General features: G+C 44.0%; 1 protein-coding gene across 4 annotated transcripts in view; it reads right to left on the bottom strand.

The window, feature by feature from the left end:
- LOC110495946 (semaphorin-4B) overlaps window positions 1–24,742 on the bottom strand; it is a 101,187-nt gene that overhangs the window by 16,453 nt on the left and 59,992 nt on the right. For all 4 annotated transcript variants that reach the window (XM_021571519.2, XM_021571502.2, XM_021571494.2 and 1 more), the window contains 6 exons: window positions 10,108–10,268; window positions 7,683–7,745; window positions 7,004–7,102; window positions 5,505–5,616; window positions 5,110–5,226; window positions 4,603–4,760 (listed from right to left, as the gene is read on the bottom strand). In XM_021571519.2, the coding sequence (XP_021427194.2) occupies window positions 4,603–4,760; window positions 5,110–5,226; window positions 5,505–5,616; window positions 7,004–7,102; window positions 7,683–7,745; window positions 10,108–10,268 (710 nt within the window). The remainder of the gene's footprint in view (window positions 1–4,602; window positions 4,761–5,109; window positions 5,227–5,504; window positions 5,617–7,003; window positions 7,103–7,682; window positions 7,746–10,107; window positions 10,269–24,742) is intronic.

Raw genomic sequence — 24,742 nt, 5'->3', positions numbered from 1 at the left:
ATAGATTTACACAATCCTGGATACAGGGGTTTTTTCATAGCTAAACGTGACGCAGAAAACGGAGCGATTTGTCCTAAACAAATAATCTTTCAGGAAAAACTGAACATTTGCTATCTGAGAGTCTCCTCATTGAAAACATCTGAAGTTCTTCAAAGGTAAATGATTTTTTTGAATGCTTTTCTGTTTTTTTGTGTAAATGTTGCCAGCTGAATGCTAATGCTAAATGCTACGTTAGCCATCAATACTGTTACACAAATGCTTGTTTTGCAATGGTTGAGAAGCATATTTTGAAAATCTGAGATGACAGTGTTGTTAACAAAAGGCTAAGCTTGAGAGATGGCATATTTATTTCATTTCATTTGCGATTTTCATGAATAGTTAACGTTGCGTTATGGTAATGAGCTTGAGTCTGTATTCACGAACCCGGATCCGGGATGGGGAGATCAGAAAGGTTAAATAAAGGTTAAATAAAATAAATAGTAGGCCTAAGGCAGGGCTTGTGTTTTGAACATATGAAACGTAAAACAAGCCAGTTTTACGCGTCACGAGGTTCAACGGTATTCACCAAGGTTCTCATCGCTGGTTTCATGATGGGCATGGACACGTAGCTTCCATCATGGAGGGGGTTTTACGCACGGCCAAAATGGGACCTGCATGGCTAAAATTGTGGGCCTGCCTACGATGCATACATAAAAAGGGAATGTCAGCCCACTGTTTTACTCCTCAAAAATGCTATATTTGAATAAAGCTTTAATGATTATGATTTCACAGGAGCCAATCCGTTTATCGACAGTCTTGACAAAAATAAGCCAAAGCCCCATATAGACCACTGCGGCACTCGGGAAGCTCCATCTACAACATTTTTAATGCTTAACAATTGCCTTGCACAAAGTATGAAAATACTAAAATACTGTGCAGGATTCTTAAAGAATTTCATTTAAATGTTAATTGTATTTTTGGATCACAGAAACAATGAGAAAATATGGAAAAATAAATCATGAAATGTTTTTTATATAAAGCGGCCAGTGTGATCATCTGCCAGAGAGTCGCCCCAATCGGCCTGAGCCCCAAGTAATACATGTGGGCCAGATAACTCACACCAGAATCAGCCCGATTTCAATCCCCGCATCCTAGCCATAAGTAATACTGCCTAAGGCGGCCCAGACTCGGGCCACATGACGTCGGCCGAGTCCGACTCTCAGCCAAATGCCCCGACTCTCAGCCGGAATCGGCCCAGATCCAAGGTGCTAGTTTGGTAGGCTACGTTTCGGCTGTCAAAATTCATGGCATAACCAACTGCACTACCGCTAAGACATTCTGTTAAAGGTCCCCAAAGCACACACATCCCTGGGTCACTCGTCGCTGCAACTAGCGACTGGAACGAGCTGCAACAAACACTCAAACTGGACAATTTTATCTCAATATCTTCATTCAAAGACTCAATCATGGACACTCTTACAGACAGTTGTGGCTGCTTTGTGTGATGTATTGTGGTCTCTACCTTATTGCGCTTTGTTCTGTTGTCTCTGCCCAATAATGTTTGTACCATGTTTTGTGCTGCTACCATGTTGTGCCTCTGCCATGTTGTGTTGCTACTATGTTATTGTCATGTGGTGTTGCTACCATGCTGTGTTGTCTTCTGTTGCTGCCATGCTATGTTGTTGTCTTAGGTCTCTCTTTATGTAGTGTTGTGTTGTCTTTCTTGCCGTGATGTGTGTTTTGTCCTATATTTATGTTTTATTTATTTTTTATTTTTCATCCCAGCCCTCGTCCCCGCAGGAGGCCTTTTGCCTTTTGGTAGGCCGTCATTGTAAATAAGAACTTGCCTAGTTAAATAAAGGTTAAATAAAATAAATAAAATCCTTTTTTGGTTGGTCTTAAATATCCCTTTCCTGAAATTAGCACTTTGGGACATGTTTTTAAGGACACACCTCAAATATTTCTACCCCGCCCATCTGAGCGCAAGCGAGCTGATAAAAGACAGGTAAATTGCCGAACCTGGCATTAGGGCGGAAAAATGCCAGTGCGCCAGTTTTTACATGACAAAATTGCAAACTAATGTGCGTTTGAAACTAGCGTCGCATTAATGCCAGCTGAAAATAGAGCATGAAACATGAAACATTTGGAAAATTCCTTCCAGGATCAGATGATGATGTATGAAACTATCACAACATAACTAATTAGCTGGACACCTAATACGCATCCAACAAGTATTATGCATAATTATTGAAGAACCACGTTAATGACGGTATCGATTTAGGTTTTCAGTATCAAGGTAAGGTGACTCTTTCTGTTGGAAGCGTTCCATTTTGCAAGTCATACAATATTTTGTATTTGTGCGCTCATGAAAACAGTTTTCACCCCATAACATAAGGACACACGAAATGTTACGTAGTTACACAGCATTCCTCTATTCAAAAACTGTCTGACAGCTAGATCCAGGATTCTTAAAGGGTTCAAGTTCAATGTCTAATTTAACTGATTCATGCTTAATATAATGACAACTTACACTGCCATAAATGCAAGGTCAGAAAAGTAAGGGTTTATGTCACATGATTTCATCAAGAACCATGACCAACCAAGATAAAGGGATAAACATAGGTATTAAATCAACTCTTGAATTGTATTGAATATAGCTATGATCCCTCCTTATATCTTAATGTAATGACATGAACAAATGATTATCATTGGACTCATCAACAGCTGTAACAAGTTGTACATTGTAGGAAATCCTCACTGGTACCCTAGTTTATAGAAAGTCCCTGGTACACTTTCTACAGTTTCACCAACACATATTGCACGACCCAAACCTAAAGCTTTTAAAGGGGAACTCCCTAACATACACACTATAGTGGCTTGTATGGGGTGAGGATAAGAAAAACCAGGAGCTAAAATACTCTGTACTCGGAGTTCAAACCTACCCTGTGATTGACAGCTGACCTGCCCACCACCACCCTGTGTTTTATTTCAGAGGAGAAGGAAGGGTGTGTCCTGCAGCCTCACTCTGACAGTGGCAGACTGACTGGTGTCCATCTGAATGTCACTCAGTGTCAAGACAAACACCTGCAGATAGACAGTTACTGTAGAGAAGCCTTTCAGCTTTCAGCCTGCAGAGCCTGGAATGGATAGGCACCTTGAGTCGTCAAAATTCTATTACTAGGAGCTGTCTCAGCCTGTCTACTACCCGTTTGAAAAATATAAACGAGTAAAAATATCCCTCCATTGGAACTGCTACGTATGGAGCCTCTTAAAGTGCAAAAAAACATTCCTCTGTTTAAATGAGTTTAGTGCCCATGTGGTGAAGGAGGGAATTACATTTAAAAAGCACAGATGCAATTGAAAATGACTTGTGAGCTGGCCCCAAAGCAGAGCTCTATTTCACGTATCCACATGGTTAATATTTTCTAATTAAGTTTGATAATGGGCGTTGGTAGATTCATTACGCTCATTTGCTATATGAAGGATGACAAGGTGCTGTCTGCACGAGCCTTGGGCTCAGTCACACAGCTCCTCCCTTCACTGTGTGTCCCTCACTCTGTCCACTCTGGCAGCACTGCAATGGTACTGCTTATCTCTTTATACAATTAAAAAGCTAAGAAATGCACTGTTGAAAGACACACATCAGCAGCCAGCTTTCCCTGAAGATTGACTGCTGGAAATGCAAAGCCTGGAAGGAAGGGTGGATACTATATAACTGTCATCTAGTATTTCACACTTTCTTTGGATGGATTGGCCATACTACAGCTGTGGTAAAGAAGAGGCCATGACCATGCTGTCAAATTGAGGTTGAGATTCTCGTTCACAGAGAGTAGATGAGGTTCATGTTTAGACTGATTGGAAACCATTCCTTTTAGGTTAAAATACTATAAAATGTAATATTTCAGCTGCTTGTAGTGCATCTATCTAATGAGCAGGTTGACGTTTACTGGGATGAATCTTGTCCTGGAGGTCGAGCTGAGCGATTTCCACTAAATGGGCCAGCGGCAAAGTCAAAATCGGCTATATCGTAAAAATTCATAAAAAATAAAAATCGATTTTTGTTAATTTAATGTTAGGGTTAGCCATAAGGTTAGCAGTGTGGTTAAGGTTCGATTTCATGACTTTGTGGCTGTGCCAGCTAGTGTCTATCCTGCAGAGCTTCCTCCAGTACAACACACCTTTGTCTGCAGGTTGGTGTGGAAAAGGAGAAGCCATTTTAAGTCTGCTGTGAATCCAGGCTGAATGCTAATGATCGCTGAAATGTGATAAGAGTGGAGTGGAGGAGTGGAGGAGTGGAGGAGTGGAGGAGTGGAGGAGGAGATGTGGAGAGAAGGGCCCAAACAGAGGGAACTCACAGGAGGAATGGCTTTCTGTAACACAAGCCTGTGTCCCTCCCAGACAAACCTGTGAACAAAACGACTCCCTCCCACCCTTAAATCCCTCACCTCACACACACACATGAACACACCACACAGAAGTACGCACACACACATGAACTGACACACCCTTCTCCCGCTCTGATAGCTTCCAATAAATGGAGTGGAAATGTGTGGCGTTGCTGAGAGCCTTGCTCAAGGGGGAAAGACACTTTAGATAGGCCATCTCCGTTGAAGCGTCACTCACCTTACACACGCGAGCGATGCGCGATACAATGGTGTTGTCAAAGAATTCAAACTCCTTTCCCGCTTCGCTGAAGAAGAAGTAAATCTTATCGTCGTCGCCCACCGGGTTGCCGTTGGGCAGGCTCTCCTGAATGTAGGCAGAGCCCACAAAGGCTGGGTCTGGAGGAACAACGACGTAACCACAGGGTGAAATGTCAACCTAGAACCATGTGTTCTAACACATGGACATGCCTGTTACATTCACAACGTCTTTTGGCGATTCAGTAATTTTGTAACAGGAATTCTGATAACTTCTGCATGTTGAAATTGACAAAATACCATGGGAACACATATTTCTTCAGAGCTATGGTCATTTTAATTTATCAAGTCCAGCCTGAGGTCTTCAAATACTGATTGCGTATGTTTAGGGGGAAACTGTTTATCCATGTTTATCAGCGATGTATACAAACATTCGAACATGGCATGAAGCAGCTACAGGAGAGCTAGCTGCCTGAAGACCTGAACTTACCCTGAAGCCAGTTCAAGGAGTTTTCTGTTTTTAGGGCAGCGCCTTGGCCCAGGCTCTTGTAAATAATAGGTTCATTTCCTTGGAAATTACTGACCGTCCCAGCATACAGCTCTCCATCTATAATGCAAGGAAGGATAAGATGAAGACAAACTATATCTGGACCAGGAGACAAGGAGCCTCTGTGTCACTCATAACAAACCCTTGAATCTAAAATCAAAGCGCTGTCTCCTAATATGTTTACAGTACGGAACACACAAGAATGAACTCTTGTAAGATACATTCCAACTTTATCATTGATGAATCTATAATTAAGTATGTCAATGTGTTGTCTATTATGTTTATGTATATATTGTATTGTATACAGTATGTATTGTGTACTCCTATAGTGTACCTACCAGCCATGATGGCAGTGGACTTGTACTCAGGGTTGAAAGGGCAGCGGCCGCGTCCATCCTCTGTCACTATCTCCCCAGTCTGGCTCCTCACCAGAGTGAAGTCAGCTGTGTTCTGGAGAGGACGGAGAGAGAGACTTGAGGAAATATAGGGCTGTAATCTACACTGACCACTGCCTTCTGGCCAGTGTTCTCAACTGCACTATGGCCCAAATGATGGGGAGGGAAACACTGGTTGGTCGCAGCTGGTCCCTTTGGGGTGGTTCAAACCAGGGTTGTTTGGAAACATGGTTGTCACATTGTGTGGTCACAATGCAAAAAGGGCTTGTTACTACCCAATGCTACAGAGACACACTTGATAAACAGTATCTCTATTTAAGTAAATGTTATTATATGATTCCATTTAGAAATTATCTGGTGATGGGGAAGATGAGGAGGGCTGCTTAGAGAAGGGATGGACATGACTGTCTGTATAAAGTACTGTATATCTCTTTGTGTGGGCTGAGACTCAGTGGTTTTGATAAGAAGGGAGACTTGGGAGGAGGAGACGCTCAGGAATTCTGGTTCACAACCTAAAGTTCTGCCAAGAGACTTTCCCTCCTCCCTTAATGTTTTCTCTCCCATACTGAATTATTGCAGAGGGGATTTGAGATGTTCTTTGACTGTCAATATTTCTAAATGGAAATGTCAATGTTATTCTGCATGGCCTCAGAGACCTGCCTGCTCCATCAGCTGAACACATTTAAAGATGCACTTCCTGTTCTAAAACGTCTTCATACAACTCAGAGCCACTCATGCTCACTAAACATCTGTAAGGGGTAAAATTGGAATACACTGATTTGAGGAGAAATAAAATGCTGTCTCCAGGGGGAAATACTATAAAATAGAGAAGAAAAGCTGTACCTTGATTGACAGAGTGAATTACATGACTAATTACATCTTTCTACAGCACACAGGCATGGTGGTTCTCTCTACAGCACACAGGCATGGTGGTTCTCTCTACAACACACAGGCATGGTGGTTCTCTCTACAGCACACAGGCATGGTGGTTCTCTCTACAGCACACAGGCATGGTGGTTCTCTCTACAGCACACAGGCATGGTGGTTCTCTCTACAGCACACAGGCATGGTGGTTCTCTCTACAGCACACAGGCATGGTGGTTCTCTCTACAGCACACAGGCATGGTGGTTCTCTCTACAGCACACAGGCATGGTGGTTCTCTCTACAGCACACAGGCATGGTGGTTCTCTCTACAGCACACAGGCATGGTGGTTCTCTCTACAGCACACAGGCATGGTGGTTCTCTCTACAGCACACAGGCATGGTGGTTCTCTCTACAGCACACAGGCATGGTGGTTCTCTCTATAGCACACAGGCATGGTGGTTCTCTCTACAGCACACAGGCATGGTGGTTCTCTCTACAGCACACAGGCATGGTGGTTCTCTCCACAGCACACAGGCATGGTGGAACTGTATGCTAAGAAATCAAACACACACTTACTATGTATGCACAGATTGGACTGAAGGCGTAGGTTCCACACACGTATAGATGGGTACTGTTCACACGCAGTAAAATCTTGATGTAATTGAAGCAATCAGTCTGCATTAAAGACACAGAGAGGAGAGGAGAGAGCATCGTTAATATGACTCATAGGTTCCCACAAACCATTCTGGAGGGAAAGTTCCTCAAGTTGAGTGGAGTAGCTCATTGGGTGACCCTCCAAGCATATTTCCACATTACCAGAATTAATTGCTTTCAAATAGCCTGGGATGCCTGTTGCTAGCAGTGTCCCAAATGTCTGAGTGACTGTCTCCCACAGAACACTGATTAGTGTCTTCTTCAAGATCCTGGTCTATGAGCCTTTGTCCCCCAACCCATCAATCAAACCAGGAATCAATCATACAATATTGCCATCTGATAATATACTGTACTTCCCACAGTATTGAGGTTTCTCTACAATCACAGAGGGGTTGCTTAGATGGGATGCATAGCAATTTGTCTGGCTATAAAAAATGTACACAGGCCATCACTACTGAATGGAAATGTACAACTTCAATGGAAACTTCCATTGCTACTGGCAGTTAATTTTCAGTACTACGGCACAAAACGAGCTTGAGAACTGGCATGGAAGTGTAAACATTGCCACTTTAGTTCCACAAATACAGCGCAATGTACTCACCTGTAGGTCTTTGCCCTTGAAACTGCACTCATCTCTCTTCCTCTCATGAGTGCTCCATGTCAGCTAGAGGAGAGGGGAAGTGTCAACATACATTACAAAGACACAGCACAGAGCTGTAAAGAACACAGCTGTGGTCCTCTGTAGCTTAGTTGGTAGAGCATGACGCTTGCAACATCAGGATAGTGGGTTTGATACCCGGTACTAATCATACGTCAAATCTGCACGCGCATGACTGTAAGCTGCTTTGGATAAAAGCGTCTGCTAAATGGCACATACACATATACATATACAGTTGGGAGAAGAAGTATTTGATAACCTGCAAAATCGCCAGTGTTTCCTACTTACAAACATGTAGAGGTCTGTCATTTTTATCATAGGTACACTTCAACTGTTAGAGACGGAATCTAAAATAAAAATCCAGAAAATCACATTGTATGATTTTTAAGTAATTAATTTGCATTTTATTGCATGACATAAGTATTTGATCACCTACCAACTAGTAAGAATTCCGGCTCTCACAGACCTGTTAGTTTTGTCTTTAAGAAGCCCTCCTGTTCTCCACTCATTACCTGTATTAACTGCACCTGTTTGAACTCGTTACCTGTATAAAAGACACCTGTCCACACACTCAATCAAACAGACGCCAACCTATCCACAATGGCCAAGACCAGGGAGCTGTGTAAGGACATCAGGGATAAAATTGTAGACCTGCACACGGCTGGGATGGGCTACAGGACAATAGGCAAGCAGCTTGGTGAGACGACAACAACTGTTGACGCAATTATTAGAAAATGGAAGAAGTTCAAGATGACGGTCAATCAGCCTCGGCCTGGGGCTCCATGCAAGATCTCGCCTCGTGGGGCATCAATGATCATGAGGAAGGTGAGGGATCAGCCCAGAACTACACGACAGGACCTGGTCAATGACCTGAAGAGAGCTGGGACCACAGTCTCAAAGAAAACCATTAGTAACACACTACGCCGTCATGGATTAAAATCCTGCAGCGCACGCAAGGTCCCCCTGCTCAAGCCAGCGCATGTCCAGGCCCGTCTGAAGTTTGCCAATGACCATCTGGATGATCCAGAGGAGGAATGGGAGAAGGTCATGTGGTCTGATGAGACAAAAATAGAGATTTTTGGTCAAAACTCCACTCGCCGTGTTTGGAGGAAGAAGAAGGATGAGTACAACCCCAAGCACACCATCCTAACTGTGAAGCATGGAAGTGGAAACATTCTTTGGGGATGCTTTTCTGCAAAGGGGACAGGACGACTGCACCGTATTGAGGGGAGGATGGATGGGGCCATGTAGCGCGAGATCTTGGCCAACAACCTCCTTCCCTCAGTAAGAACATTGACGATGGGTCGTGGCTGGGTCTTCCAGCATGACAGCGCCCCGAAACACACAGCCAGGGCTACTAAGGAGTGGCTCCGTAAGAAGCATCTTAAGGTCCTGGAGTGGCCTAGCCAGTGTCCAGACCTGAACCCAATAGAAAATCTTTGGAGGGAGCTGAAAGTCCGTATTGCCCAGTAACAGCCCCGAAACCTGAAGGATCTGGAGAAGGTCTGTATGGAGGAGTGGGCCAAAATCCCTGCTGCAGTGTGTGCAAACCTGGTCAAGAACTACAAGAAACGTATGATCTCTGTAATTACAAAGGTTTCTATAACAAATATTAAGTTCTCCTTTTCTGATGTATCAAATACTTATGTCATGCAATAAAATGCAAACTAATTACTTAAAAATCATACAATGGGATTTTCTGGATTTTTGTTTAAGATTCAGCCTCTCACAGTTGAAGTGTACCTATGATAAAAATGACAGACATGCTTTGTAAGTAGGAAAACTTGCAAAATCGTCAGTGTTTCAAATACTTGTTCTCCCCACTGTAGATATATATATTACTGTAGAACATTGTCAAATATGTTATACACCAACCATGTACATTATATAATTCCACACATCCTCACCCTGACTCACGGTTGCTGTTCATGCACACAGAGAAACACCACAATACAACACTGTTGTGAAGTGTATCTGAGAGCCGAGGGTATTACATACCACCTCTAGAAACACGACAAATATGTTTCAATCGTTCAGCTAGGGCCGCTGGGCTGTTGTGTCTACTTTGATTTGCACTATGTTTAGACTTACTGTGGTGAGCTGAGGTGGTGGCCAGGCGGAAGGTCAAGTCCCAAACCACCTCCACTATATGAGGTCATTATTAACAGGTGCCATTCAAATGCCAGGTCGATACTTATTTTATTATGCAGACGGATTATCCGTTTTGAAGCATACTCCCAGATGAAATGTGTTTATTGCACAGAAATAGTATCAATTATGACTATGTCTAATATCCATTACTTCTGAAAAATAGGCTACCTCTTGAATGTCTCTCAAAACACACAGACACACACTCGTGCCCACTTACATTACGTTGTAGCTGGACTCTGCTGATATCAGAGAGGTTGAGGGCGAAGAGCTCCTCTCGTGCTCCAACATAGAGCATGTTATCTTCCTTACTGAGGAGCAGAGAGGTATAATTGAAGACCCCATCCACAGAGAATCTCTTGGCTGACCTCTCATTTGCATCTGAGGAGAGAAAAAAACAAAGAGGAGAAGAAATATTAACAAACTGAATGTTCTACTGCAATATGAGCCCCTAGAAAGCATTAACAGATTTGCCTGGACAAGAATTTTACATCAAAATGGTAATAATGTCTGTGTTATTTTGTTTGTGTATACAGGTGCTCTCTGCTCCCATGACAACAACATTGTCTGGCCTAGCAGGCTCTCTTTCTGCTGACTCCATCCCTATAGGGGAGCTACAATAGGAGAGATGGACAGAGCCTGGCCTCCTGAGCTCATAATAAGAAATAAAAATGATCCAACCATAGGACTAAAAGCAGCAGCTGGAGGAGTGTGTGTGCGTGCTCAGCCTCCAGTCCTGTCACCCTCTCTCATCACCTCTGGAGAGGGCTGCAGAAAGAGAGCGAAAGCCAGCTCCCTATCTTTCTCGCTATCTTGACACCCCTTCAAAAGCCCACCCTCTGCCTGCAGCCACATGTCACATCATTGACTCCCTCTCTAAGCCGAAAGCACCACATTCAGCACATTGTTGCACGGTGGAGGTCTTCTGAGCTGGCCAGTCCAACATAAACAACATGGAGAACATTTTGCCATGAAAACATATGGTACTGTATATAAATGCCTACTAAGTCAACCCAAAGATTTAAATACATTTCAATCAATACATTTGCAGACTCGACATGAACTACTGAGTCTATGCTATACATTCGCAACGCAAGATTTATAGTTTTAGCTTATCAGAGAAGATACAGTAGTCCTACCTCTACCTTTCAATACAGAAACACCTTTTAATATTTGATCATATTTGATCAGTATAGTGCTGCTTCATGCTAGTGAGCCATTTCCTTCTCTCTCGCCTCCTTTCCTCCCCTCTCCCCTCCTTTCCTTCCCTCCCCTCTCTCCTCCTTCTCTCCTCTCTTTCCTCAGAGCTTTGGGCAAATGTAACGGTGATTTACCCATGCAAAGACAAATGCTGGAGCTTGAACCAAAACAAGGGCTTAGAGGGATTTCCACAGAGGAGGATATCTATACAATTTCTCTCTTGAGTCAGACCACCACTGTCATATTCTCTGAACACTGCTGAGAGAGACACAATGAGGCGGGTAATTGTGTACCATTAAGGGAATCCATCTGGGTTTAGTAGTGTGAGCATTTATTTTCATAATTTCAGCCAGTCATTAGTCAGGTTTCTATTTCCATTGTATCAAGCTGCAGTGATGAGGTTTGCATACAGCGTTGTATAGCCTAACAATACTCAACATGTCTGCCCATTCCATAACATTGTGGTCAATATTACAAGGATCTGTGTGCCCAGAAGAAAATGATGTTCATGCATAAGATGGCTTGCATTGATGAATTATCCTCGGAACAAACCAAAATCATTGCTCATAAATCCAAGATAATAATATGGGCCGATCCAAGAAAATGTACCTATAAAAATGTATCACAGATTTCAGCAATTCAACACGTTTCCAGGAAACTGTAGCATATGGAATGTGAGGCTTTTGGAAGAAGAAGTGCAGCTGTGAGGAGAACTGTAAAAAAAAAAGGGCAACTTTTATTTGAAGAGTGCTAAATAACATGCGTTCATCTGGAACAAAAATGATCAAGACAAAGAAGGACAAATATAACAGATAAAAATATAATGCAATATATAATAAATATCTATTGTACTGAAAACCAGTTAGAAGTGGGAGAGACAAAAAGTGTATTTACACTCCAACGACGGGATTAGTGCCTTATTAATCAGAAGAGTCTGTCTGTCTGCCAGAATGTACTGGTGCTGCTGTTAAGGATTCTGTTTAAAGATGCTATTACAATGGCATCGTTTAGCAGCTAAAGATAACTTGATTGCTGATCTCAAAGGGACAAAATATAATTTATAGCTCTAGGACTACAAAAGTGAACTGGAATAGTTGCTGGTCAGTCAGTCTTTCAGTCAGTCTCTAGACCATCTCCCCCAGGTCTCCATTACAGGGCCCTCCACAGACAGACAGGTCCCTCGACAGACAGACAGACAGACAGACAGACAGACAGACAGACAGACAGACAGACAGACAGACAGACAGACAGACAGACAGACAGACCCCTCGACAGACAGACAGACAGACAGGTCCCTCGACAGACAGACAGACAGACAGACAGACAGACAGACACCATAGTCTATTTCAGACAAACTCCACTCCATTGTTGTTAGAGCATCTGAGGTTGACTCCCATGACAACGCGGGCAGCCATGGAAACGCTGTGCTGTAGTGTAATCTGGGAAGAGAAGAGCCCTGACCTGGTTAGTGTTCAGAGGAAGCAGAAGCACTCAAGAGCTGCTAGTGTCTGTTGGAGATGTGGAGAGAGGGGGGTGTCTGCCGTAGCTACAGGGGGAGAGGGTATTAGGGAGGGCAGGCAAGTGGGAACGTTGTAATGAGTGAAGAGGCACAACATATCATAACTAGTTTACCCTCGCCTTGTCGAGCACCTTACCCCTCCCCTACCCTGCAGTCCTGCCCCCGGCAACCCATAGCAATACACTGCTTTTATCAAAGGGACATCTCATTTAGTCAAACAGCAGAAACCAAGCTAATAGAGGCTTGGTTCAAATAGCAATACACTTTCGTTGGAGAGGAGACATAGCTATCTAGTCTAGGCTAACAACGCGTGCAAAAGCAAAAAATGTGATCATATTACTCCAGTGCTAGCCTCTCTACACTGGCTTCCTGCTAAGGCTAGGGCTGACTTCAAGGTTTTACTGCTAATCTACAAAGCAGTACATGGGCTTGCTCCTACCTATCTTTCCGATTTGGTCCTGCGTACATACCTACAGGTATACTACGGTCACAAGACACAGGCCTCCTTACTGTCCCTAGAATTTCTTAGCAGCTGGAGGCAGGGCTTTCTCCTATAGAGCTCCATTTTTATGGAATGGTCTGCCTACCCATGTGAGAGACGCAGACTCGGTCTTGACCTTTAAGTCTTAATTGAAGACTCATCTCTTCAGTAGGTCCTATGATTGAGTGTAGTCTGGCCTAGGAGTGTGAAGGTGAACGGAAAGGCACTGGAGCAATGAACCGCCCTCGCTGTTTCTGCCTGGCCGGTTCCCCTCTCTCCACTGGGATTCTCTGCCTCTAACCCTATTACAGGGGCTGGGTCACTGGCTTATTGGTGCTCTTCCATGCCGTCCCTAGGAGGGTTGTGTCACTTGAGTGGGTTGAGTCACTGATGTCATCTTCCTGTCCGGGTTGGCACCCCCTCTTTGGGTTCGTGCCATGAGGGAGATCTTCGTGGGCTATACTCGGCCTTGTCTCAGGATGGTAAGTTGGTGGTTGAAGATATCCCTCTAGTGGTCTGGGGGCTGTGCCTTGGCAAAGTGGGTTGGGTTATATCTTGCCTGTTTGTCCTGTCCGGGGGTATCGTTGGACGGGGTCACAGTGTCTCCCGACCCCTCCTGTCTCAGCCTCGAGTATTTATGCTGCAATAGTTTGTGTCGGGGGGCTAGGGTCAGTCTGTTATATCTGGAGTATTTCTCCTGTCTTATCCGGTGTCCTGTGTGAATTTAAGTATGCTCCCTCTAATTCTCCCTCTCAGAGGACCTGAACCCTAGGACCATGCCTCAGGACTACCTGGCTCCTTGCTGTCCCCAGTCCACCTGGTCGTGCTGCTGCTCCAACTTCAATCTGTCTTTCTCTCTGTGTCTCTCTCTCTCTCTCTCTCTCTCTCTCTCTCTCTCTCTCTCTCTCTCTCTCTCTCTCTCTCTCTCTCTCTCTCTCTCTCTCTCTCTCTCTCTCTCTCTCTCTCTCTCTCTCTCTCTCTCTCTCTCTCTCTCTCTCTCTCTCTCTCTCTCTCTCTGTCTCTCTGTCTCTCTGTCTCTCTGTCTCTCTGTCTCTCTCTCTCTCTCTCTCTCTCTCTCTCTCTCTCTGTGTCTCTCTGTGTGTGTGTCTCTCTCTCTCTCTCTCTGTGTCTCTCTGTGTGTGTCTCTCTGTGTGTGTGTCTGTGTGTGTGTGTCTCTCTGTGTGTGTGTGTGTTTCTCGCTCTGTGTGTGTGTGTTTCTCTCTGTGTGTGTGTGTGTGTGTCTCTCTCTATGTGTGTGTGTGTCTCGCTCTCTGTGTGTGTGTGTGTGTGTGTCTCTCTGTGTGTGTGTGTGTCTGTCTCTCTCTCTGCACACCTTGTGTGTGTCTGTCTGTCTGTCTCTGTGTGTGTGTGTGTGTCTCTCTCTCTCTCTCTCGCTCTCTCTGTGTGTGTCTCGTGTGTCTCTCTCTGTGTGTGTGTGTGTGTGTGTGTGTCTCTCTCTCTGTGTGTGTCTCTGTGTGTGTGTGTGTGTGTGTGTCTCTGTGTGTGTGTGTGTGTGTCTCTCTCTGTGTGTGTGTGTGTCTCTGTGTGTGTGTCTCTGTGTGTGTGTGTCTCTGTGTGTGTGTCTCTCTCTCTCTCTCAAAAGCCAACTGACATTTGCTAATGAGTAGAGGTCGACCGATTATAATTTTTCACCGCCGATACCGATTATTGGAGGACCAAAAAAAGCCGATACCGATTACTCGGACGATTTTTAATTTTTATTTGTAATATTGACAATTACAACAATACTGAATGAACACTTATTTTAACTTAATATAATACATCAATAAAAATCAATTTAGCCTCAAATATATAATGAAACATGTTCAATTTGGTTTAAATAATGCAAAAACAAAGTATTGGAGAATAAAGTAAAAGTGCAATATGTGCCATGTAAAAACGCTAACGTTTAAGTTACTTGCTCAGAACATGAGTACATATGAAAGCTGGTGGTTCCGTTTAACATGAGACTTCAATATTCCAAGGTAAGAGGTTTTCAGGTTATAATTAATATAGTATTTATAGGACTATTTCTCTCTCTACCATTTGTAATCCATATACCTTTGACTATTGGATGTTCTTATAGGCACTTTAGTATTGCCAGTGTAACAGTATAGCTTCCATCCCTCTCCTCGCTCCTACCTGGGCTCGAACCAGGAACACATCGACAACAGCCACCCTCGAAGCAGCGTTACCCATCGCTCCTCAAAAGCCGCGGCCCTTGCAGAGCAAGGGGAACAACTACTCCAAGTCTCAGAGTGAATGATGTTTGAAACGCTATTAGCGAGCACCCCGCTAACTAGCTAGCCATTTCACATCGGTTACACCAGCCTAATCTCGGGAGTTGATAGGCTTGAAGTCATAAACAGCTTGAAGCATTGCGAAGAGCTGCTGGCAAAAGGCACAAAAGTGCTGTTTGAATGAATGCTTACGAGTCTGCTGCTGCCTACCACCGCTCAGTCAGACTGCTCTATCAAATATCAAATCATAGACTTAATTCTAATATAATAAACACAGAAATACCAGCCTTAGGTCATTAATATGGTCAAATCCGGAAACTATCATTTCAAAAACAAGACGTTTATTATTATTGCATATACTCTGACTCTGCGTGCAATGAACGCAAGAGAAGTGGCACAATTTCACCTGGTTAATATTGCCTGCTAACCTGGATTTCTTGTAGCTAAATATGCAGGTTTAAAAATATGTACTTCTGTGTATTGATTTTAAGAAAGGCATTGATGTTTATGGTTAGGTACACGTTGGAGCAACGACAGTCCTTTTTCCACGAATGCGCACTGCATCGATTTTTGCAACGCAGGACACGCTAGATAAACTAGTAATATCATCAACCATGTGTAGTTAACTAGTGATTATGATTGATTGATTGTTTTTTATAAGATAAGTTTAATTCTAGCTAGCAACTTACCTTGGCTTCTTACTGCATTCGCGTAACAGGCAGGCTCCCCGTGGAGTGCAATGAGAGGCAGGTGGTTAGAGCATTGGACTAGTTAACTGTAAGGTTGCAAGATCGAATCCCCGAGCTGACAAGATAAATATCTGTCATTCTGCCCCTGAACAAGGCAGTTAACCCACTGTTCCTGGGCTGTCATTGAAAATAAGAATGTGTTCTTAACTGGCTTGCCTAGTTAAATAAAGGTGCAAAAAAAATATATATATATATTTTTTAAATGGCCAAATCGGTGTCTGAAAATACCGATTTCCGATTGTTATGAAAACTTTAAATCGGCCCTAATTAATCGGCCATTCCGATTAATCGGTCGACCTCTACTCCTGAGGTGCTGACCAGTTGCACTCTCTACAACCACTGTGATTATTATTTGACCCTGCTGGTCATCTATGAACATTTGAACATTTTGGTCATGTTCTGTTATTATGTCCACCTGGTACAGCCAGAAGAGAACTGGCCACCTTTCATAGCCTGGTTCCTCTCTAGGTTTCGTCCTAGGTTCCGGCCTTTCTAGGGAGTTTTTCCTAGCCACCGTGCTTCTACACCTACATTGCTTGCTGTTTGGGGTTTTAGGCTGGGTTTCTGTACAGCACTTTGTGACATCAGCTGAGGTAAGAAGGGCTATATAAATACATTTGATTGATTGATTGATTGATTGATTGATTGAACTGCATTGACAGAGGTTGTTAAAAGGATCACAACACTTTTCTACGATCACTGCAGGGTTTGTCACTGTTTTGAGCATTCATTTGGATAGACTCAGTTAAGGGACAACATTCTCTCCTATCACAGCTCCCAGTCTCCGTTTCACAGACAGTACATTCAACACAGTCCTATTTAACCTGCTGGCTCTGACTGAAAGATACAGCCTCTGCCTGACACAGCTGCCAGTCACACCTTTCTCTTCCTGTCTGAGTGTGCCAGCTCTCGCACCATATCGCTATTCCCAGGCCCCTATCCATCCATCCTTCCTTCCTTCCATCCATCCATCCATCCCACCCCCTCAGAGAGAGCAGCTTTGTGTGGCTGGGAGCATCTCCCGTTTGACCCCACACACCAAACCACACGGACACACCACACGGACACACCACACCACACGGACACACCACACGGACACACCACACAGACACACCACACAGACACACCACACAGACACACCACACGGACACACTACACGGACACACCACACGGACACCACACACGGACACACCACACGGACACACCACACAGACACACCACACGGACACACCACACGGACACACCAGTGCTCCTTCAGCAGAAAACACAATAAAGGTGCAGTGGGAGGGGGGCTCAACCACGGGCAGCTGTAAGCAATGTGAGATCATTAGCATCATTATGTAATTAAATGTCATTTTTGCAAATGACACTGCTAAATGGATTGTAATATCCACCCTGCCCTGTTCGCTAATCCATTTAGGGGCAAATTAATGATGTGGGCTTTTAGGGAACCCTAGTCTACATTTTGTTGCAGCGGATTTCCCAACGGCTCCGAGTTCCAACAGCACAAAGTTAATTAGAAGCACAGAACATCCCATCTAAAAGGCAAATGTGGAGTAATCTGTCCTTCAGTCAGGGAGATCAAAGTGCTTCATTTTGTAGGACATCCAACTACGACAGCCTGATTCACTAAATGGCCTTTCCTATGAAGGGGTATCGGCTTTCTCAGCTGTGGGGTAAGGGGTTTGAAGTTTGCATTCCTTATTAGAGACACATGTTGTTCTTGTTTACGTAAATGATGTAGAACTAGAGGGAAACAGTGATGGCCACTGGCAAGCCGTATATCTCCAGTACACATCACTGGATGGCACAGGAACAATGCCAAGCAGACTGAACCACTTTTAAATAGGGCCAGATTCTGTTTATCTATGTTTGAGAAATCTTACAACAAAACCAGTGTCCTAACAGAGGCCTTGAATGGTGAAAAGAGGGAGGAGAAAATAATATTTCAACATAATGAATGCTTTTCCCATGACTCAAATCATCACCCTTTCTCCTACTCAGGACCTGCATTATTTGAGCAAATAGATGAAAATAAGTGACAGCTCACTATTGCTGTTCAAACAGCCATTCATTTGGTGCCTGCCATACCAGCAGATGACCTGGGAACAATCTCATCCCTCTTCACTGAAATCAAGTAGAATGCTATAAAACAATCTTGAAGGGGACGTCTGATGCACCATTTCCAGGCGTCTGTCTAAAAACATGCCCTAGATTCTCCTGTGGAGGGAATCATGAAGAGACTTCTATGGCAGGAGGCCACTTTGGACAAAAGGGCTGAGCATACTGTAAGCAGGGCAGAACAAGTGTATCAGCAGCAGAGAGTTGAGAACAGCCCCACCGCCCCAAAGCACAGCCACCGCCCCCTAGCACAGCCACCGCCCCCTAGCACAGCCACCGCCCCCTAGCACAGCCACCGCCCCCTAGCACAGCCACTGCCCCATAGCACAGTCACTGCCCCCTAGCACAGCTACTTCCCCATAGCACAGCCACAGCCCCATAGCACAGCCACAGCCCCATCCCCATAACACAGTCATAGCCCCATAGCACAGCCACAGCCCCATAGCACAGGCACAGCCCCATAGCACAGGCACAGCCCCATAGCACAGCCACTGCCCCATAGCACAGCCACAGCCCCATAGCACAGCCACAGCCCCATAGCACAGGCACAGCCCCATAGCACAGGCATAGCCCCATAGCACAGGCACAGCCCCATAGCACAGGCATAGCCCCATAGTACAGCCACCACCCTATAGCACAGCCACCCCCCTATAGCACAGGCACAGCCCCATAACACAGGCACATACTACGGCCACAGCCCCATAGCACAGGCACAAAGCACAGCCCCATAGCACAGGCACAGCCACAGCCCCATAGAACAGGCACAGCCACAGCCCCATAGCACAGCCCCATAGCACAGCCCCATAGCACAGCCACATAGCACAGGCACTTGGCACAGCCACATAAATGAACAGGGCCTCCACAAGATTCAAGAGCTTATGGGGTTTCATTAAGTTGACCCAAAATATGTATATACACAGGCCACTTTGGCCATATCTCAGTAACAACTAATTGCAAGCAGATGCTCAGGCCCCATCTACTGTATTTCAGAGCTGGCATAGCAGTCTCTGGAGACCATAGCTTTCTTGTGCCTTGAGGGGTTAGGATTTAGCACAGCGTCTGCTGTGGCTGTGCTGTGAAAGCCATAGGAGGAAACTGTCCCTATTGAACGCATGCAATTACAGGTATCTGTCCAGGAAGTTAAATTAAATAACAAGGCAGCTGAAACAAACACAGATAACAGAGATGAAAAACACTCAAATTGCATGCATTGTTTTAAACTTTTGCAGAGAGGGTGGAGTCTGTAGTGTGAGTATGTTGAGTGAGTAGGGTTAATTGAGGATTAGGATATAAACTTTGGAATGTGAAGTCATAGCGGGGTTTAAAAGAGAGGTTAGGGAGAAAACAAGGGGTGGGTGGCAGTGAGATTGTTTTACCACAGCCAGACCAAAGAGGAGAGACTATCATAAGGGCCTGAGTGGTGTTTTTTAATATGCCTCTGAGTCCTTCTGTTCCACCTGTAACAGACACACTCACTGCACTTTCATCTCACATCTCCACACCTCTCATTTCTCTATCAAATCAAATTTGTCACATGCTTCGTAAACAACAGGTGTAGACTAACAGTGAAATGCTTACTTACGTACTCTTCCCAACAGTGGTACGAGGTAATTGAGGTAGATACAGTGCATTCGGAAAGCATTCAGACCCCTTGACTTTTCCAACATTTAGTTACGTTACAGCCTTAATCTAAAATTTGTATTTTTTATATTCTCATCAACCTACACACAATACCCCCTAATGTCAAAGCAAAAACTGGACTTTAATTTTATGCAAATATATTAAAAATAAAAACTGAAATATCTTATTCAGACCCTTTGCTATGAGACTCGAAATTGAGCTCAGGTGCATCCTGTTTCCATTGATCATCCTTGAGATGTCGCTACAACTTGATTGGAGTCCACCTGAGGTAAATCCAATTGATTGGACATGATTTAGAAAGGCATACACCTGTCTATATAAGGTCCCATAGCTAACAGTGCATGTCAGAGCAAAAACCAAGCCATGCGGTCAAAGGAATTGTCCGTAAAGCTCAGAGACAGGATTGTGTTGAGGCACAGATCTGGGGTACAGTACCAAAAAATGTTTGCAGCATTGAAGTTCCCCAATAACACAGTGGCCTCCGTCAATCTTAAATGGAAGAAGTTTGGAACCACCAAGACTCTCCTTAGAGCTGGCCATCCGGTCAAACTGAGCAATCGGGGGAGAAGAATCTTGGTTAGGGAGGTGACCAAGAACCCGAAGGTCACTCTGACAACAAGACAACAACACATCTGCCACACTGAACCTCAACACTGGGGCCCTTCAGGGGTGTGTGCTTAGACCCTTCCTGTACTCCCTGTTTACCCACGACTGCGTGGCCAAGCACAACTCCAAGCATGTTCCTTGGTGTCCACATCACCAACGATCTATCATGGTCCAAACTAGCGGTCGACCAATTTATGATTTTTTCAACGCATATACCGGTAACGATTATTGGAGGACCAAAAAAAGCCGATACCGATTAATCGGACGATTTTCTTATATACACTGCTCAAAAAAATAAAGGGAACACTTAAACAACACAATGTAACTCCAAGTCAATCACACTTCTGTGAAATCAAACTGTCCACTTAGGAAACAACACTGATTGACAATAAATGTCACATGCTGCTGTGCAAATGGAATAGACAACAGGTGGAAATGATAGGCAATTAGCAAGACACCCTCAATAAAGGAGTGGTTCTGCAGGTGGTGACCACAGACCACTTCTCAGTTCCTATGCTTCCTTGCTGATGTTTTGGTCACTTTTGAATGCTGGCGGTGCTTTCACTATAGTGGTAGCATGAGACGGAGACTACAACCCACACAAGTGGCTCAGGTAGTGCAGCTCATCCAGGATGGCACATCAATGCGAGCTGTGGCAAGAAGGTTTGCTGTGTCTGTCAGCGTAGTGTCCAGAGCATGGAGGTGCTACCAGGAGACAGGCCAGTACATCAGGAGACGTGGAGGAGGCCGTAGGAGGGCAACAACCCAGCAGCAGGACCGCTACCTCCGCCTTTGTGCAAGGAGAAGCACTGCCAGAGCCCTGCAAAATGACCTACAGCAGGCCACAAATGTACGTGTGTCTGCTCAAACGGTCAGAAACAGACTCTATGAGGGCCTGACGTCCACAGGTGGGGGTTGTGCTTACAGCCCAACACCGTGCAGGACGTTTAGCATTTGCCAGAGAACACCAAGATTGGCAAATTCGCCACTGGCGCCCTGTGCTCTTCACAGATGAAAGCAGGTTCACACTGAGCACATGTGACAGACGTGACAGAGTCTGGAGACGCCGTGGAGAACGTTCTGCTGCCTGCAACATCCTCTAGCATGACCGGTTTGGCGGTGGGTCAGTCATGGTGTGGGGTGGCATTTCTTTGGGGGGCCGCACAGCCCTCCATGTGCTCGCCAGAGGTAGCCTGACTGCCATTAGGTACCGAGATGAGATCCTCAGACCCCTTGTGAGACCATATGCTGGTGCGGTTGGCCCTGGGTTCCTCCTAATGCAAGACAATGCTAGAACTCATGTGGCTGGAGTGTGTCAGCAGTTCCTGCAAGAGGAAGGCATTGATGCTATGGACTGACCGATTTCCATTGATCATTTTTGTGTGATTTTGTTGTCAGCACATTCAACTATGTAAAGAAAAAAGTATTTAATAAGAATTTCATTCATTCAGATCTAGGATGTGTTATTTTAGTGTTCCCTTTATTTTTTTGAGCAGTGTATATATTTGCAATAATGACAATTACAACAATACTGAATGAACAATGAACACTTTTATTTGAACTTAATACATAAATATAATACATAAATAAAATACATTTTGTCTCAAATAAATAATGAAACATGTTCAATTTGGTTTAAATAATACAAAAACACAGTGTTGGAGAAGAAAGTAAAAGTGCAATATGTGTCATGGTAGTTCCTTGCTCAGAAAATGAGAACATATGAAAGATGGTGGTTCCTTTTATAGCATGAGTCTTCAATATTCGCAGTTAAGAAGTTTTAGGTTGTAGTTATTATAGGAATTATGACGCGTCAACTATTTCTCTCTCTACCATTTGTATTTCATATACATTTGACTACTGGATGTTCTTATAGGCACTTTAGTATTGCCAGCCTAATCTCGGGAGTTCAAAGGCTTGAAGTCATAAACCGTGCTTTACTTCAAGCATTGCTAGGGCTGCTGGCAAATGCAGTAAAGTGCTGTTTGAATGAATGCTTACGAGCCTGCTGCTGCCTACCACCGCTCAGTCAGACTATGATTTGGTATTTGATAGAACAGACTTAATTATAATAAACACACAGAAATAAGAGCCTTTGGTAATTAATATGGGAAAATCTGAAAACTATAATTTTGAAAACAAAACGTTTATTCTTTCAGTGAAATACAGAACCGTTCCGTATGTTATGAAACGGGTGGCAACCCAAAGTCTAACTATTGCTGTTACATTGCACACCCTTCAATGTTATGTCATGATTATGTAAAATTCTGGCAAACTAATTATGGTCTTTGTTAAGAAGAAATGGTCTTCACACAGTTCTCAACCAGCCAGGTGGCCCAAACTGCTGCATATACCCTGACTCTGCTCGCACTGAACGCAAGAGGTGACACAATTTCCCTAGTTAATATTTCCTGCTAACATGCATTTCCTTTAACTAAATATGCAGGATTAAAAATGTATACTTCTGTGTATTGATTTTAAGAAATGTATTGATGTTTATGGTTAGGTACATTTGTGCAACAATTGTGCTTTTTTCGGCAATGCGCTTTTGTTAAAATCACCCATTTGGCGAAGTTGAAGTAGGCTGTGATTCAATGATAAATTAACAGGCACCGCATTGATTATATGCAACGCAGGACAAGCTAGTTAACCTTGTAATGTCATCAACCATGTGTAGTTAATTACTGATTATGTGAAGATTGTTTTTTATAAGATAAGTTTAATGCTAGCACGCAACTTATCCTTGGCTCCTTGCAGCCACAAAGTCCTGTTGATGCTGCACTCGCGTAACAGGTGGTCAGCCTGCCACGCAGTCTCCTAGTGGATTGCAATGTAATCGGCCATAATCGACGTCCAAAAAGGCCGATTACCGGTTGTTATGAAAATTTGAAATCGGCCCTAATTAAATCGGCCATGCCGACCTATATTCCAGGCACACCAAGACAGTCGTTAAGGGAGCACAACTCCCCTCAGGAGACTAAAATGGGTCCCCTGATCCTCAAAAAGTTCTACAGGTGCACCATCGACCGCCTGGTATGGCAACTGCTCGGAACCGTAAGGCGCTACAGAGGGTAGTGCGTACGGCCAAGTACATCACTGGGGCCAAGCTTCCTGCCATCCAGGACTTACTTACTAGGCGATGTCAGAGGAAGGCACAACAAATTGTCAAAGACTCCAGCCACCCAAGTCATAGACTGTTCTCTCTGCTACCACATGGCAAGCAGTACCAGAGTGCCAAGTCTAGGTCAAAAAGGCTCCTTAACAGCTTCTACCCACAAGCTTTAAGACTGCTGAACAGTTAATCAAATGGCCAGCTGGACTATTTACATCCCCTTTGTTTTTACAGTGCTGCTACTCAGTTTATTATCTATGCATAGTCACTTTACCACTAACCAACATGTACAAATTACCTTGACTAACCCCAAACATTGACTCGGTATCGGTGCGACGCTCCCCATCCAATCTGACTGAGCTTGAGAGGATCTGCAGAGAAGAATGGGAGAAACTCTCCAAATACAGGTGTGCCAAGCTTGTACCCAAGAAGACTCAAGGCTTTAATCACTGCAAAAGTTTCCTCAACAAAGTACTGAGTAAAGGTTCTGAATATTTATGTAAATGTGAAATTTCATTTTTTAAATTTTTTAAACCGTTTTTGATTTGTCAATATGGGGTATTGTGTGTAGATCGATGAGGAAAAAAAATACAATTTAATCCATTTTAGAATAAGGCTGTAACGTAACAAAGTGTGGAAAAAGTCAAGAGGTCTGGATACTTTCCGAAAGCACTGTATGTGCATAGGTAGGAATAAAGTGACTAGGCAACCGATAGATAATAAACAGGAACAGCAGCGTATGTGATGAGTCAAAAGTTTACACACACACATACACAGCTCATAAATCGGTGACATCACCATACTTGTTTTTACAGGATCCTCTGTTTTGACTGTGCACACAAACCAGGTGCTTACTTTTTCCTTTTCAGATGGATCTGACCAAATGTAAAAGAACAGATAGCGAACATACAATAACATGTTGTTCTACCCACAGAGGAAGTGGTCACCACCCAACTCCTGGGAAACAGTACCAGTAACTCCTAACACAGAACTGAGGAACCTTCCCACCTTCTAGAAACCACTTTCCCAATGTAGACAGACCGAGCAAGGAGCAAGGTCAGGTCACAACTTCCTGTATCATCCCATCTAATCCTATTCTCTGTGGACAAACAGCAGGAAGACAAAACCCACCACAGAACCAGTTCATTGTGAAGGCAAACGCATGACATCAACATAACTAGAGTGG

The sequence above is a fragment of the Oncorhynchus mykiss genome, chromosome 2 (assembly GCF_013265735.2).
Source record: "Oncorhynchus mykiss isolate Arlee chromosome 2, USDA_OmykA_1.1, whole genome shotgun sequence".
Classification (NCBI taxonomy): Eukaryota; Metazoa; Chordata; class Actinopteri; order Salmoniformes; family Salmonidae; genus Oncorhynchus; species Oncorhynchus mykiss.
Note: the sequence above shows the minus strand (reverse complement) of the source record. Positions and strands in the feature narration are given on the sequence as shown.